Here is a 14360-nt window from a genome sequence, read left to right as displayed (position 1 = left end):
GCGGTTTAAATCTTTAAAAACTAGACAGATAGGGCTTTAATTTAATATATTATATACTTAATTTGGATAACTTTAGCCCCACTTTCAAACCATTCCTTTTATCATCACACACATTTCATTTTCCACTGAACAATTAGTAGTAAATTGACCATAACTTGCTCAATAGAACTCCAATTGATGGGAGGTTTGAATATTTAAAAACTAGACAGATAGAGCTTTAATTTAGTATATTATATACTTAATTTGGATAATTGTAGCCCCACTGTCGAAGCATTCCTTTTATCATCACACACATTTTGGTTTCCCCTATTTCTTAATTTCCACTGAACAATTAGTAGTAAATTAGCCATAACTTACTCAATAAAAATTTAATTGATGAGCGGTATGAAGCTTTGGAAACTAGAAAGATGACCTTTAATTTGATATATTATACGATAAATTTTGATAACTATAGACCTGCGGCCAAACCATTCATTTTATCATCACACACATAAAACCAATTCAATTTTAGTGATAACAAAGGAAAACAAATATTGATATGTAGTTTTAATTGTAATTGGTCTATCTCTTTTTGTTGATATCCTTTTATGTTACATACATATATCATGAAAAGAGATTGTTGCTGAATATAACTAATTTCATTTATTTAACACACGCATTTTGGTTTCCACTAAATAATCAGTAGTAAATTGACCATAACTTGCTCAATAAAAATCCAATTGATGAGAGGATTGATCTTTAGAAACTAGACAGACAGTGCTTTAATTTGATATATTATACGCTTAATTTGGATAACCATAGCCCCACTGCCGAACCATTCATTTCATCATCACACACATTTCGACTTTCACTGAACAATGAGTAGTAAATTGACCATAACTTGCTCAATAAAAATACAGTTGATGAGAGGATTGAATATTTAGAAACAAGACGGACATTTATTTAATTTGATATGTTATATGCTTAATTTGGATAACCGTAGCCCCACTACCGAACCATTCCTTTCATCATCACACACATTTTGGCTTCCACTGAACAGTCAGTAGTAAATTGACCATAACTTGCTCAATAAAAGTTCAATTGATGGGAGGTTTGCATCTTTAGAAACTGGACATACGGGGCTTTAAATTGATATATTATATGCTTAATTTGGATAACTGTAGCCCTACTGCCAAACCATTCCTTTTATCATCACACACATTTCGGTTTCCCCTATTTCTCAATTTCCACTAAACAATCAATAGTAAATTAGCCATAACTTGCTCAATGAACCTCCAATTTGATATATTATACGCTTAATTTGGATATTTGAAAACTAGACAGATAGGGCTTTAATTTGATATATTATACACTTAATTTAGATAACTGTAGCCTCACTGAAGAACCATTCATTTTATCATCACACCCATTTCAATTTTCACTGAACAGTCAGTAGTAAACTAACCATAACTTGCTAGCAGGAATTGATGAGAGGTTTGAATATTTAGAAACTATACAGACAGAGCTTTAATTTAGTATATTATACACTTAATTTTGATAACTGTAACTGTAACGCCCACATGGAGGTACGTAATTTAATTTATGCTCTTATATTTTCAGTTGATTTTTGCTAAGGTTATTTTAAGGAAAATGTGAAGAAAATGCCTTAAACTTGCATTAAGGGTAAAATGGTCTTTTCACTCAAAATTTGTTGAAATTGTGGGGAGTGAAAAGAGATAGAATTTCATGGAGAATGCAATAAAAATGAGGNAATGATTGTTTTTGTTTGGTCAATTTATTTGAATGATTAATTGTGTTAGTCCTGCTGAACGGTAAGTGTATTCCTTAACAATTTTAATATGAAGATTAATTCACTTTTGTTGATTTCGTTTTCAAGTAACAGTCGTTATACGAATGAATAATTGTTACTTAACAATCTTAACAAGAAGATCAACTAAATTTTGTTATGTTTGTTTTCAAGGAAATGTTCATATACTTTACTAAGATCAAATCGAGGATGATCTTATTATCAACTGAACTATGAGTATGTGTCATATCTATATTATTATAAACAGTTCATTTGTGTTGAATATGTTTTCTGTAAAAATATTCGTGTATTTTATTTGTTATATGAATGATTAATTGTTTTTCCTGCTGATGTGCGAGTATATATGTTAAATGAATTAATTTTGGCTGATTCTGTTTTCCAATTAATAGGTGTTATTTGAAATATTTCTTATCAGTCTAATATGATAATCCCTTAAATTTGGGTTAAGTAAACCATTCATTTTATCACACACGTATTTCGGTTTCCACTAAACAGTCAGTAATAAATTGGCCGTAACTTGCTCAATAAAAATCCAATTGATGAGCGGATTAAAATCTTTAGAAACTACACAGACAGAGTTTTAATTTGATGTATTATACGCTTAATTTGGATAATTGTAGCCCCACTGCTGAATCATTCCTTTTATCACCACGCATATTTTAATTTCCCATGTTTCTTGATTTTCACTGAACAGTCAGTAATAAATTAGCCATAACTTGCTCAATAAAATCCAATTGATGAGCAGTTTGAATCTTTGAAAACTAATAAATAGGACTTTAATTTGATATATTACACTTAATTTGGATAACTGTAGCCCTACTTCCGAACAATTTCTTTTATCATCACACATTTCGGTTTTCACTGAATAGTCAGTAGTAAATTGACCATAACTTGCCCAATAAAACTCCAATTGATGAGAGGCTTGAATCTTTAGAAACTAGACCTATAGGGCTTTAATTTGATATATTATACGCTTAATTTGGATAAATATAACCCCACTTCTGAACCATTCATTTTATCATTACACAAATTTTGATTTCCCCTGTTTCTTGATTTCCACTGAACAAACAGTAATAAATTGATCATAACTTAATAAAAATTCAACTGATCAACAGTTTAAATCTTTGAAAACTAAAAGAATAGAGTTTTAATTTGATATATTATATGATGAATTTGGATAACTATAGACCTGCGGCCGAACAATTTAGTTTATCATCACACACATAAAACAAATTCAATTTTAGTGATGACAAAGGAAAACAAATATTGATATGTTGTTTTAATTGTATTTTTTTTATCTCTTTTTGTTGATATTTTTTTTTATGTTACGAACATATATCGAAAACGGGTTGTTGCTGAATATAACAAATTTTATTTGTATTGCAAATATCATCTGATGTTTGTTGCTGAATCATATAGCTTTAGTAAACCATTTATAATATGTCGAATCATTATTATTATCCTTAAAGGAAAACAAATATTAATATGTGGCTGTAATTGTAATAGTTCTATCTCTTTTTGTTGATATTTTTTTATGTTACATACATATATCATGAAAAGAGGTTGTTACTGAATATAACTAATTTCATTTATTTAACAAATATCAACTGATGTTTGATGCTGAACCATGTAGCTTTAGTAAACCATTCATTTTATCATCACACACATTTAGGTTTCCACTGAACAATTAGTAGTAAATTGACCATAACTTGCTCAATAAAACTCCAATTGATGAGAGATTTGAATCTTTAGCAACTAGACAGACAAAGATTTAATTTGATATATTATACGCTTAATTTGGATAATTGTAGCCTCATTGTCGAACCATTCCTTTTATCATCACACACATTTCGGTTTCTACTAAATAATCAGTAGTAAATTGACCATAACTTGCTCAATAAACCTCCAATTGATGAGAGGTTTGAATTTTTAGAAACTATACAGACATGACTTTAATTTGATATATTATACGCTTAATTTGGATAATTTTAGTCTGACTGTCGAACCGTTTCTTTTATCATCACACACATATCGGTTTCCATTGAATAGTCAGTAGTAAATTGACCATAACTTTCCGAATAAAAATCCAATTGATGAGAGGTTTAAATATTTAGAAACTAGATAGATAGGGCTTTAATTTGATATATTATATGTTTAATTTGGATAATTGTAGCCCCACTTCCAAACCATTCCTTTTATCATCATACACATTTTGATTTCCACTGAACAGTCAGTAGTAAATTGACCGTAACTTGCTCAATAAAAATTTCAATTGATGAGAGGTTTGAATTTTAGAAACTAGACAGATATTACTTTAATTTGTTATATTATACGATTAATTTGGATAACTATAGCTCCATTGTCAAACCATTTCTTTTATCATCACACACATTTTGGTTTCCCCTATTTCTCGATTTCCACTGAACAGTCGGTAGTAAATTAACCATAATTTGCCAAATAAAATCCAATTAATGAGCAGTTTAAATATTTGAAAACTAGAAAGATAGGACTTTAATTTGATATATTATACGATGAATTTGGATAACTATAGACTTGCTACCGAACCATTCCTTTTATCATCACACACATAAACAGATTCAATTTTAGTGATGACAAAAGAAAACAAATATTGATATGTAGTTTTAATTGTATTTATTCTATCTCTTTTTGTTGATTTTTGGATTGATTTTGTTGTTTGATTTGTGGGTTTTACAATTACCGTCTTTCTTAGGATGCTATTGTCAAATGTTTTTTTTGTTATAGGTGATGGTCAATTCTATTTGCAGTAAATGGATTTGTGTCACAGGACCTTTATCTTCATGACTTTTTCAATGCTTCAATTAAGTTGCATTCAAATTATACTGTTGGAGTTGTTGTTGCTTTTTATGTGGTTCTCTTCTCAACATTCTTAATTTTTTCTAATTTCTAAAATAATAGTAATAAAAATAATTCATTTTCTCTTATCAACAATCAAAATAAGTTTTTTCCTTTGGCTCTATAAGTCTCTTACTTAAAAGTTCATATTTTTCAACAAGGTTTATCTTTTTCTAATTGATTTATAGACTTATAGTGGGTTATCCTGCAAAGTTTTTTGCTTTTCTTGACAAAGTTTTAAACTTTGGTTGCATATGTCAAATGTTGACATATATGAGAATAACCATGATGATATAGACTTTGAGTTCAATTTATGGATATTTTATTTTTTAATTTTTTAATTATCAATTTAATATAAAATGAACTTCAATATAGAAAATATATATTTAAAACACACAAAAAAAAAAAAACCCAATAATAATGTTAAAAAAAATATAATAAACATACCCGCGCAATGCAACTTGAAAATAAATATAAGTTACAGAAATTGCGGAATGTCAATATAAATTTTAATTTTAAATAGTTGATTTTGATAATATTAAGGTGATATTAAATATCATACATGATTCGTCACAAAATACTGACATTGAATATCAAAAGCATATCTGCAAAAATAATATCAATTGTACAAGATGGTGACCTTGAAAATATAATTAGATCATATAATATTCAAGTGATATTCTCAAGTTAGATGAATAATTTAATGACATCTATCTATAATTGATATTAATAATTATACTGGTACAATTATTAAATTTATCTTAACACAACTTTGCATATATATAAAATTTATATTTACTTTAAAATTTGTATAATTTAAAGATTATTATATCTTATTCTAATTAGTTTATTTTGTTGAAAAAAGATATTTACGATCTATTTCAAAAACATTTAATAAACATATCCAAACAAGTTGTTTCTATATCTTATAAAAATGCAGTCCCACTGATTTATTTTGTTGTTATTTAAATATATATTATTTGAAACTTTTTGTGATTTTAGATATACTTAATTACCAATTTATTGAGAGAAACAGAGTAAATAACTAAAATACTTCAGATTGTGTTTGGCAGGCCATAGTAGATTGATGAGATTGAACATAATTTAATTTTATTGTTATTGATGACATGACATCTCTGAACCATAATTAAAGACGCATCTGAAAAAGGCCAGCCTGATTACATTTTGCCAATGTATTATATAAAACTCGCCAAAAAGTGGCGGGTGGTGCATGCCCGCCGCCGCCGTTTCCGTCTGCCTATTCAAAACACAGCAGATCAGAAACCCCCCGTAATCAAATATAAACGACAAGAGCCATCTCTAAATTAGCCCTTCGCCATTTTCACACCCCCCAAAACAAAAACAAAATTGACACTATCACACGAATTATTTTTACTTAGAAACTGCTTTGACTTGATGGTGTAATTCAGGTAGAGAATTGTAGGCCACTGAAAGTTTGGCCGAAGGACCAACCCGCCGGGACAACATTGTTAGATACCAGAGTGCGGCCATCGCTCGTTGTAACCTTAAAGGAGAGGCTTTGTCCATTGAGATTAGTGTTGCTTTGCCAATTTTGACCCCAGTTTCTCGACATGGGTTGCCAACCAGTTTTTGACCCTTTAATGGAAACAGCATGAACATCCCCAGCACCTCCAACATTTGTTATCAGGACTAAATTGAAGTAAGAATGGCCGTTGATTGTGAACCGGATGCCTCCCTTCTTTCTGCATGGTACCCTGCATTATAAATTAACAATTAGCAAATATATATATAAAATTGAGTTGGTTACAACGTTCAAAATGGTGACCTTCTATAGGCCACGGGTACTATTCCAGCTCTGTATTGAGCAATTCGTTGAAAGACAGGCTGAGAGAGGTCAAAATGTTGCTGGGGAGGGTTGCACCAGCCACCAGCATTGTTAGGGAGGGCATTGTTTGGTGGACAGAAGTTAGTGGCAGTGACCACAATTGAGCCAGGGAGGCACCACTTAAGATCACTGGCGCACCTAATCTGGAAACAAGCTCCACAGCTCAACCCGTTGTTGAAAAGTGCAGTGCTCAGAGCCGCTGTGTTTGTTCCATATCCCTGGCTGTATAGATTCCCATACCCACAAGCCCCACCTGCAAAAGGCCCGTCAACAATTTAATTTCTTTCAGAATTTTTATCAAACGGGTTTATATTTAGGTGCACTACAAATATGTAACTTACCCATTGTACCAGAGGCATCACCCCCACCATAAAAAGTGGCATGAGCATTACTCCATCCCTCGCCATTCCCATAAACAGATGATACTAAAGAAAGTAAACCCACCAAGAGCAGCTCAAGAAGTGCCATGATCCTGCACAAAAGAAGCACCCTTAAGACTTAAGCATCAAGGCATCAAAAAGAGGGAAAGAGATATTGTATTACCTTATGAAAGACAAAATTGTATTAAATTATGAAAGACAAACTTTTAGCGGGCCGGCGTTTGTTTGTAATATTAGAGATCCTAGCGCCAAGAGGTCGAGGTTATGTTACTTGTGAGTGTGGAAATAGCTGGTAAGGTGGGGGGAATATATAGATGTTTGAAGAGGCAAAAAGGAACTCCCCTGGGCAACGTCACGACCAGCTGACAATAGTTGAGCTGTGGGGACCTTAAACAGCCAGGTGCAAGCGGTTTCTGTGTAAGGAACCGAAGCCACTTTTCTTCAAACCACGTGGTTTTGAACTTGTCTGTGTGTGTTGAGGGTGTTAGGAACAGGAATTCATCACCTACATTCAAAGATTCCACCTTTAAGGTTAGAAACAGTTAAGTGGTTTTGCTTTCTGCAGGTTAGCTAACCCACAACTGGGCAGCAGCGACCGTTTCCCTGTTTTACTTTCACTCCTTTCGCCACCAGTAACTAGACCTTTTCTTTCTTCATCGGCTCTTTTTAATTTTTACTTGCTCCATGCTTAGACACTTTCTATTATAAAAATATTTATATGGGACAATTTTATCAGCTCATCACACTTCCGTGATGAGATTATCCAATTATCCAATAATTTAATATTTATTAAATTTTTTCTTTCATTCACCTATTACTGTGATTTAAGAATAACTATCCATTATCGTTCGTCAATGATTATCATAAGAAGAGATATTTTTTCAAGATTAAGCATAAATATCTTTGTTTTTTTGGACTGTCTTACCACGTGCTGTTTTCTGAAAAAAAAATTCTCAATTTTCATTAAGTGAAGTTACTTAAAAGATTATTTAAGGTGAAGTTAGTTGATCATTGACTATAATTATCTCAACATAGAAAAGAGAGACCATAATTACTATTCTCTTAAGGGAAAAAAAAAAATCTCCTCTTTTCATTTTCTTCCAAGTAGTCCAATTTTAATGTCGAGGTGAGATAATAAGAACATAGAAAGTTGAAAATCCTGGGGCTTGAAGTGCACACTGCATTGAATTTCCATTACTGCAGATGACCAAACCAGCTTGGGTCCAATCCAGCAGCATGTTTGGAACCGACCAATTTCTACGAGATGCTGATCATAATGTTAAGTTCTTGTAGAGCCATCAATTAAGACTTGAAATTAAACAGTGTGCAGTGTGAAATTGTGAAGGTATCTTTAATGGCAAATTTGACTGACTCCTTATATTTATGAGTTCATCATTCAATGTTATCTGAGGAGCTGCAGAAAGGTTGAGAGTGGTAAAGAATAAAGATAGGTAGAGAGAATGCAAACACCAACACGTGGGTGATGTAGAAGATGATGTATGAAGTTGTTACATTGATAAGACCAAGAACACAACAACTCAACATGGATCATTTACTATACGATATCTATTGCCCTCGGCATGTGGATATTTATGATTGATTAGAAAAACGAGAAGCCTTGCATCCATTTCAATACTATACATATTTCCCTTTATTATTTGCTTTTTCAGTACCGTCTTTCACCATTACCACTTCATCTTCATTTCACGGCTTTCTTGTTTTTTTTATACCATGTTCGTTTCATTACCACCATTAAATTATTTTTCAGTATAACATTGTCATCCTCGGCGGCATAATGCATGTTGAATGTTAATAAAAAATAAAGGTCAGTCACACCAAAAACAATGCTGCAGTTTTCATTTTGATTTTCCATTTTATGATGGAGATTGGGATTCTAAAAATTATGTGAGAAAAAGTTGATGGTAGAATGGAGACTGGGGTGGGGGTAGACAGGTAAGCAAGTAGAAGTGGCTTGAAGAGATAGCACGTAGCATTGCACTTTACTCGTAATACTTTGGATTCTTTATTGGTATCCGAAAACTATCTAGTGGTTTGTTTGTTGTTTACTTGGTGTTACTTCCTTTTCTTTCAACTGGAAATCAGAAAAACCAAAACCTGAAAGTGAAAAGTGAAAACAACCTAGAAAAGTACTTTAAATTGGGCCCATTTTCTTGTCTTTTAGTTTTAACTCATTGATCTCTCCATGACACAAAAACAAAAAATGAAGATAGGGGACATCGATCCCGAACCTCTCGCGTGCTAAGTGAGCCCACATTCCCTCCATGCTTCAGCAAAAATTTGATTGTAATTTGAACATTTTTATTGAATGTTACTTTGTATTTTGAAGGGCTAATGATTTATGGGTAATTCTCAGTGTTCCATGAATGAGAAAGAAAGTGGTATGGTTACGGGATTAGTCTACATTTTCTTATCCATAAAGGTTGGCTGATGACAAAGTTAATCACTAATATTCAAATTAATTAGGCTCTACTGTCTCTTTGATTTGATCGACAGCTGCATGCTAAAGTTGAAGAATCTAAGAAAAGATGTTTAGGTATTGAACCATTGATTTAACAGATTGAATGGTTGAAAATGAAAGAAAAGACAATTGGTTAATTAGGGTTTAATTAAGTTATAATAATACACTACCGATTTTTATTGAATAAATAGATGCCACAGCAGCAACTAGTTTATAATCGTATTTAATTCACTGTTCTAGAGAATATAAAGTCATTTGATCAAAATCATCATGTTCTAAAAGAATATAAATTAGCTTAATTATACAAGTGTCAATGCACAGACAACATTTCTAAGCTTGCAAATAATCAATATAAACATAGATTATTAAAGTGAAACCTGAAAGAAACCCACATTTTTATCTTTCTTGATGTAATTTCTAATTAAGTTAGCTTTAATTAATAATATATATGGCAAACATTATCTTGAATATCGTCTCCAACCTTTTACTGTATGGTGCATAATGTAGTAAGAAGTTTTTGTCACCTCTATAGTATATGTGAATGTTTTCACAGTTTAATGTAAATCTCAACCAATTCGATCTTCTAATTAATTAATTAAATTGACTTTTGAACCATAACAAGATTCTATAAAGATTGTGGTCTAATAAGTCGTGACATTAAACTAATATTGACAAAGACATGAGTGTGATTAGACTGAATTTGGAATTCTCCTAGTTATAATCTAACATTTGAAGGTGTTGTACGTCAAAAGCGCTTATTATGTAAATTAAAATACATTATCTTAAAGATAACAGATATCCAATTGATCTCATATAACATATCAGAAGACTATATAAACTATTATGTATCGTCAAAAAGGCATTTATTTATTTATGAGAAGTGGAAGAAAACAAGGAAAATAAGCAACAAAAATTGGTGATAAATTTACAAACAGTGACCTCATTGGCATTGGCATGCAACAAAAATCAATGGACACGTAGAGATATCAATATCATCAACTTCAGCCTCTTGGCGAAACACCGCAGCAGGTAGTGGTTGCTTCATCATTAAGCAATGCCGTGACTCAGTTTTGCTTCATCTCCTTCACACAAACCTCTGAATAATAATTAATACCCATTTGGAAATTATACTACTACAGTAGTACTACTGTAACGGCTTTTTTGTTGTATATATTAAGTATAATTTATGGAGAGAGGGTCCAGCCCCCATGTGATTTGAGTTGAGAGGTGTAAAGGAGTTGTCTTCCTCCAACGGCTGCCGTAAAGTATGCACTTGAAAAAAGTGTTTTTTCTATGAAAAAGTTTGGGAAATATCCATGCATGCATGGAATGGAATGGAATGGAGTCAAGGTTTTATCATTTTGTAATTAAGCTCCTTAATTTACGTAAGAGATTAGATGGTGACGATGAAATGATATGAGGATAAGGAGTATATATCAACTTGTGTTATTATCTTCAGCTTTGCCTACAAGAAAACAACTTTCAAAAGCTAATTTAATATTAAGTAGATTCAAATAAGTTGAAGACTTTTTTCGAATAGAGAAATATCTAATTCAATTAAATTGACACCTTGAAATACAGATGAAGACAAATACAAATAACAATGAATGATATAGAAATTGACGGCAACGAATGATGATCACAAAAATTCCAAATTAGAATGAGCTACTTGATGTCTCATCTTCATTCATTTATAAATTAACCTGCTTGATGGCGGTATACATGAAGTGACTTGGCACAACATTAACTTATAAATACATGAGTGGTATTGTTTTAGCCTCATAAAATAAATAAATTTTATTTTTAAAAAGATTTTTAGATTATATATCAATTTTCCAGATTGGCCTTCTCTTGTTTGTACTTGCGCTTTTTTCTTAGATTCAAACTATTTGTTTTTCTTACAAAAGAATACATATCTTCTTAAATTCATCTTACAAAGAGAATATTGTATGGGCCAAAAAACTATATTGGACAAAATAAATATATTACGATTCAATGTCTTAACCCAATTCTAATTGAGCTCACGCTTAAATCCACATTGTGAACTGACCACTCCATGAGTTTTGGTTATCCTACAAGTTACACTAAATCGAGTTCCAATCCATTAGCTCACAACAGTTCTAAAATAGGAATCAAAATCCTATTTACTTTTCACTTCCGTCAAGATCTAAAATATTACTTGAATTGTTAACCCTAATGCAAGTAATATCACTTCCTTCATAAATGAGATTCCTCAACCAAGTAGGACTNCCTCTCTCAACCTTTTTCTCTACCCTACCCCACACTCCTCTCTCTCTTTTTATCTTTCCCTTCCCCTCATCTCCTCTCTTTCACAATTTGTCTCTCTCTTAATTAATATTTCACTGTCTCACACACGTTTTGCAAAGTGAGAAACAAAATTTTTTCACCGAAAAAGTCAATTCTCTGCACACTTTTTTATTCCTTAAAAACTGTGTAAAAACTCAAAATGACACTTATATAGAAACGGAGGGAGTAATTAATATAAACATAGATTATTAAATTACTTTTTATTATATGCTTTTGAAATTGAAAGTGAAACCTGAAAGAAACCCACATTTTTATCTTTCTTGATGTAATTTCTAATTAAGTTAGCTTTAATTAATAATATATATGGCAAACATTATATTGAATATCGTCTCCAATCTTTTTTGTCACCTCTATAGTATATGTGAATGTTTTCACAGTTTAATGTAAATCTCAACCAATTCGATCTTCTAATTAATTAATTAAATTGACTTTTGAACCATAACAAGATTCTATAAAGATTGTGGTCTGACATATTGACAAAGACATGAGTGTGATTAGACTGAATTTGGAATTCTAGCTCCTAGTTATAATCTAACATTTGAAGGTGTTGTACGTCAAGAGCGTTTATTATGTAAATTAAAATACATTATCTTAAAGATAACAGATATCCAATTGATCTCATATAACATATCAGAAGACTATCTAAACTATTATGTATCGTCAAAAAGGCATTTATTTATTTATGAGAAGTGGAAGAAAACAAGGAAAATAAGCAACAAAAATTGGTGATAAATTTACAAACAGTGACCTCATTGGCATTGGCATGCAACAAAAATCAATGGACACGTAGAGATATCAATATCATCAACTTCAGCCTCTTGGCGAAACACCGCAGCAGGTAGTGGTTGCTTCATCATTAAGCAATGCCGTGACTCAGTTTTGCTTCATCTCCTTCACACAAACCTCTGAATAATAATTAATACCCATTTGGAAATTATACTACTACAGTAGTACTACTGTAACGGCTTTTTTGTTGTATATATTAAGTATAATTTATGGAGAGAGGGTCCAGCCCCCATGTGATTTGAGTTGAGAGGTGTAAAGGAGTTGTCTTCCTCCAACGGCTGCCGTAAAGTATGCACTTGAAAAAAGTGTTTTTTCTATGAAAAAGTTTGGGAAATATCCATGCATGCATGGAATGGAATGGAATGGAGTCAAGGTTTTATCATTTTGTAATTAAGCTCCTTAATTTACGTAAGAGATTAGATGGTGACGATGAAATGATATGAGGATAAGGAGTATATATCAACTTGTGTTATTATCTTCAGCTTTGCCTACAAGAAAACAACTTTCAAAAGCTAATTTAATATTAAGTAGATTCAAATAAGTTGAAGACTTTTTTCGAATAGAGAAATATCTAATTCAATTAAATTGACACCTTGAAATACAGATGAAGACAAATACAAATAACAATGAATGATATAGAAATTGACGGCAACGAATGATGATCACAAAAATTCCAAATTAGAATGAGCTACTTGATGTCTCATCTTCATTCATTTATAAATTAACCTGCTTGATGGCGGTATACATGAAGTGACTTGGCACAACATTAACTTATAAATACATGAGTGGTATTGTTTTAGCCTCATAAAATAAATAAATTTTATTTTTAAAAAGATTTTTAGATTATATATCAATTTTCCAGATTGGCCTTCTCTTGTTTGTACTTGCGCTTTTTTCTTAGATTCAAACTATTTGTTTTTCTTACAAAAGAATACATATCTTCTTAAATTCATCTTACAAAGAGAATATTGTATGGGCCAAAAAACTATATTGGACAAAATAAATATATTACGATTCAATGTCTTAACCCAATTCTAATTGAGCTCACGCTTAAATCCACATTGTGAACTGACCACTCCATGAGTTTTGGTTATCCTACAAGTTACACTAAATCGAGTTCCAATCCATTAGCTCACAACAGTTCTAAAATAGGAATCAAAATCCTATTTACTTTTCACTTCCGTCAAGATCTAAAATATTACTTGAATTGTTAACCCTAATGCAAGTAATATCACTTCCTTCATAAATGAGATTCCTCAACCAAGTAGGACTCAGAATTTTACTAGGACTCCAACTTCTTTGGTTCACTATATAAACATTGGTCAAACCTCTCATTATTCATTCAAAAATCACCCATAGTTTTAGTTCCTAAATTCTTGCTCCCAAGAATCTATGTTTTCTCTATCGTAAAGCTTAGTTTCGACCAACTTTACCACCGTCAGCCACCGCAAAGCCGTGCTCCGACCGCTTTGTGTTAGTCTAGCCCTAGCCATATTACAGTAAACCCTTTTTCGCTATTAGCCCTCATTAAATTACCTTCAATCATACTGATTTGAGCGTTGGAGTGCCTACGACAGACACCACACCGTTGTCATTCGAGCCTACACATTTATTCTTCCTTTATGTGCAGGTCCATCCAATTGTCAGTAGCTCGCTTCACACAAGATCCATCCCTTTCGAATCAATCGTAGATTTTGCCGTCTACAAATACATATTTTCTTATAAACACTCTCCTTTCCAATTTCTCTTTCTTGTTTGTTTCTCCACATTACCAAGTCTTATTAATCTTTTGTTTCATAATCATGCGGCACATAAATAGGTATAAATTTGAAGCTCTTA

At 31.8% G+C, this 14360-nt stretch overlaps 1 protein-coding gene across 1 annotated transcript; it reads right to left on the bottom strand.

The window, feature by feature from the left end:
- Window positions 1-5774: 5774 nt before the first annotated feature.
- Window positions 5775-7100, bottom strand: LOC116130925 (expansin-A1-like). The gene is made up of 4 exons (XM_031416606.1): window positions 7092-7100; window positions 6890-7020; window positions 6489-6801; window positions 5775-6417 (listed from the first exon to the last, which is right to left on the bottom strand). The coding sequence occupies exons 2-4, from the start codon at window positions 7014-7016 to the stop codon at window positions 6108-6110; spliced, it is 750 nt and encodes a 249-aa protein (XP_031272466.1). The 5' UTR covers window positions 7017-7020; window positions 7092-7100; the 3' UTR covers window positions 5775-6107.
- Window positions 7101-14360: the final 7260 nt, after the last annotated feature.

This window comes from Pistacia vera, unplaced genomic scaffold, assembly GCF_008641045.1.
Source record: "Pistacia vera cultivar Batoury unplaced genomic scaffold, PisVer_v2 Contig227, whole genome shotgun sequence".
Lineage (NCBI taxonomy): Eukaryota > Viridiplantae > Streptophyta > Magnoliopsida > Sapindales > Anacardiaceae > Pistacia > Pistacia vera.
Note: the sequence above shows the minus strand (reverse complement) of the source record. Positions and strands in the feature narration are given on the sequence as shown.

What these genes read in the sequence shown, in the direction of transcription:
- LOC116130925 (XM_031416606.1), bottom strand. Translation starts at nt 7,016, where the DNA reads ATGGCACTTCTTGAGCTGCTCTTGGTGGGTTTACTTTCTTTAGTATCA. An exon ending in TGATGCCTCTGGTACAATGG is followed by an intron (nt 6,802 to 6,889) that starts GTAAGTTACATA and finishes GGCCTTTTGCAG; the next exon opens with GTGGGGCTTGTGGGTATGGG. An exon ending in GTACCCGTGGCCTATAGAAG is followed by an intron (nt 6,418 to 6,488) that starts GTCACCATTTTG and finishes TTTATAATGCAG; the next exon opens with GGTACCATGCAGAAAGAAGG.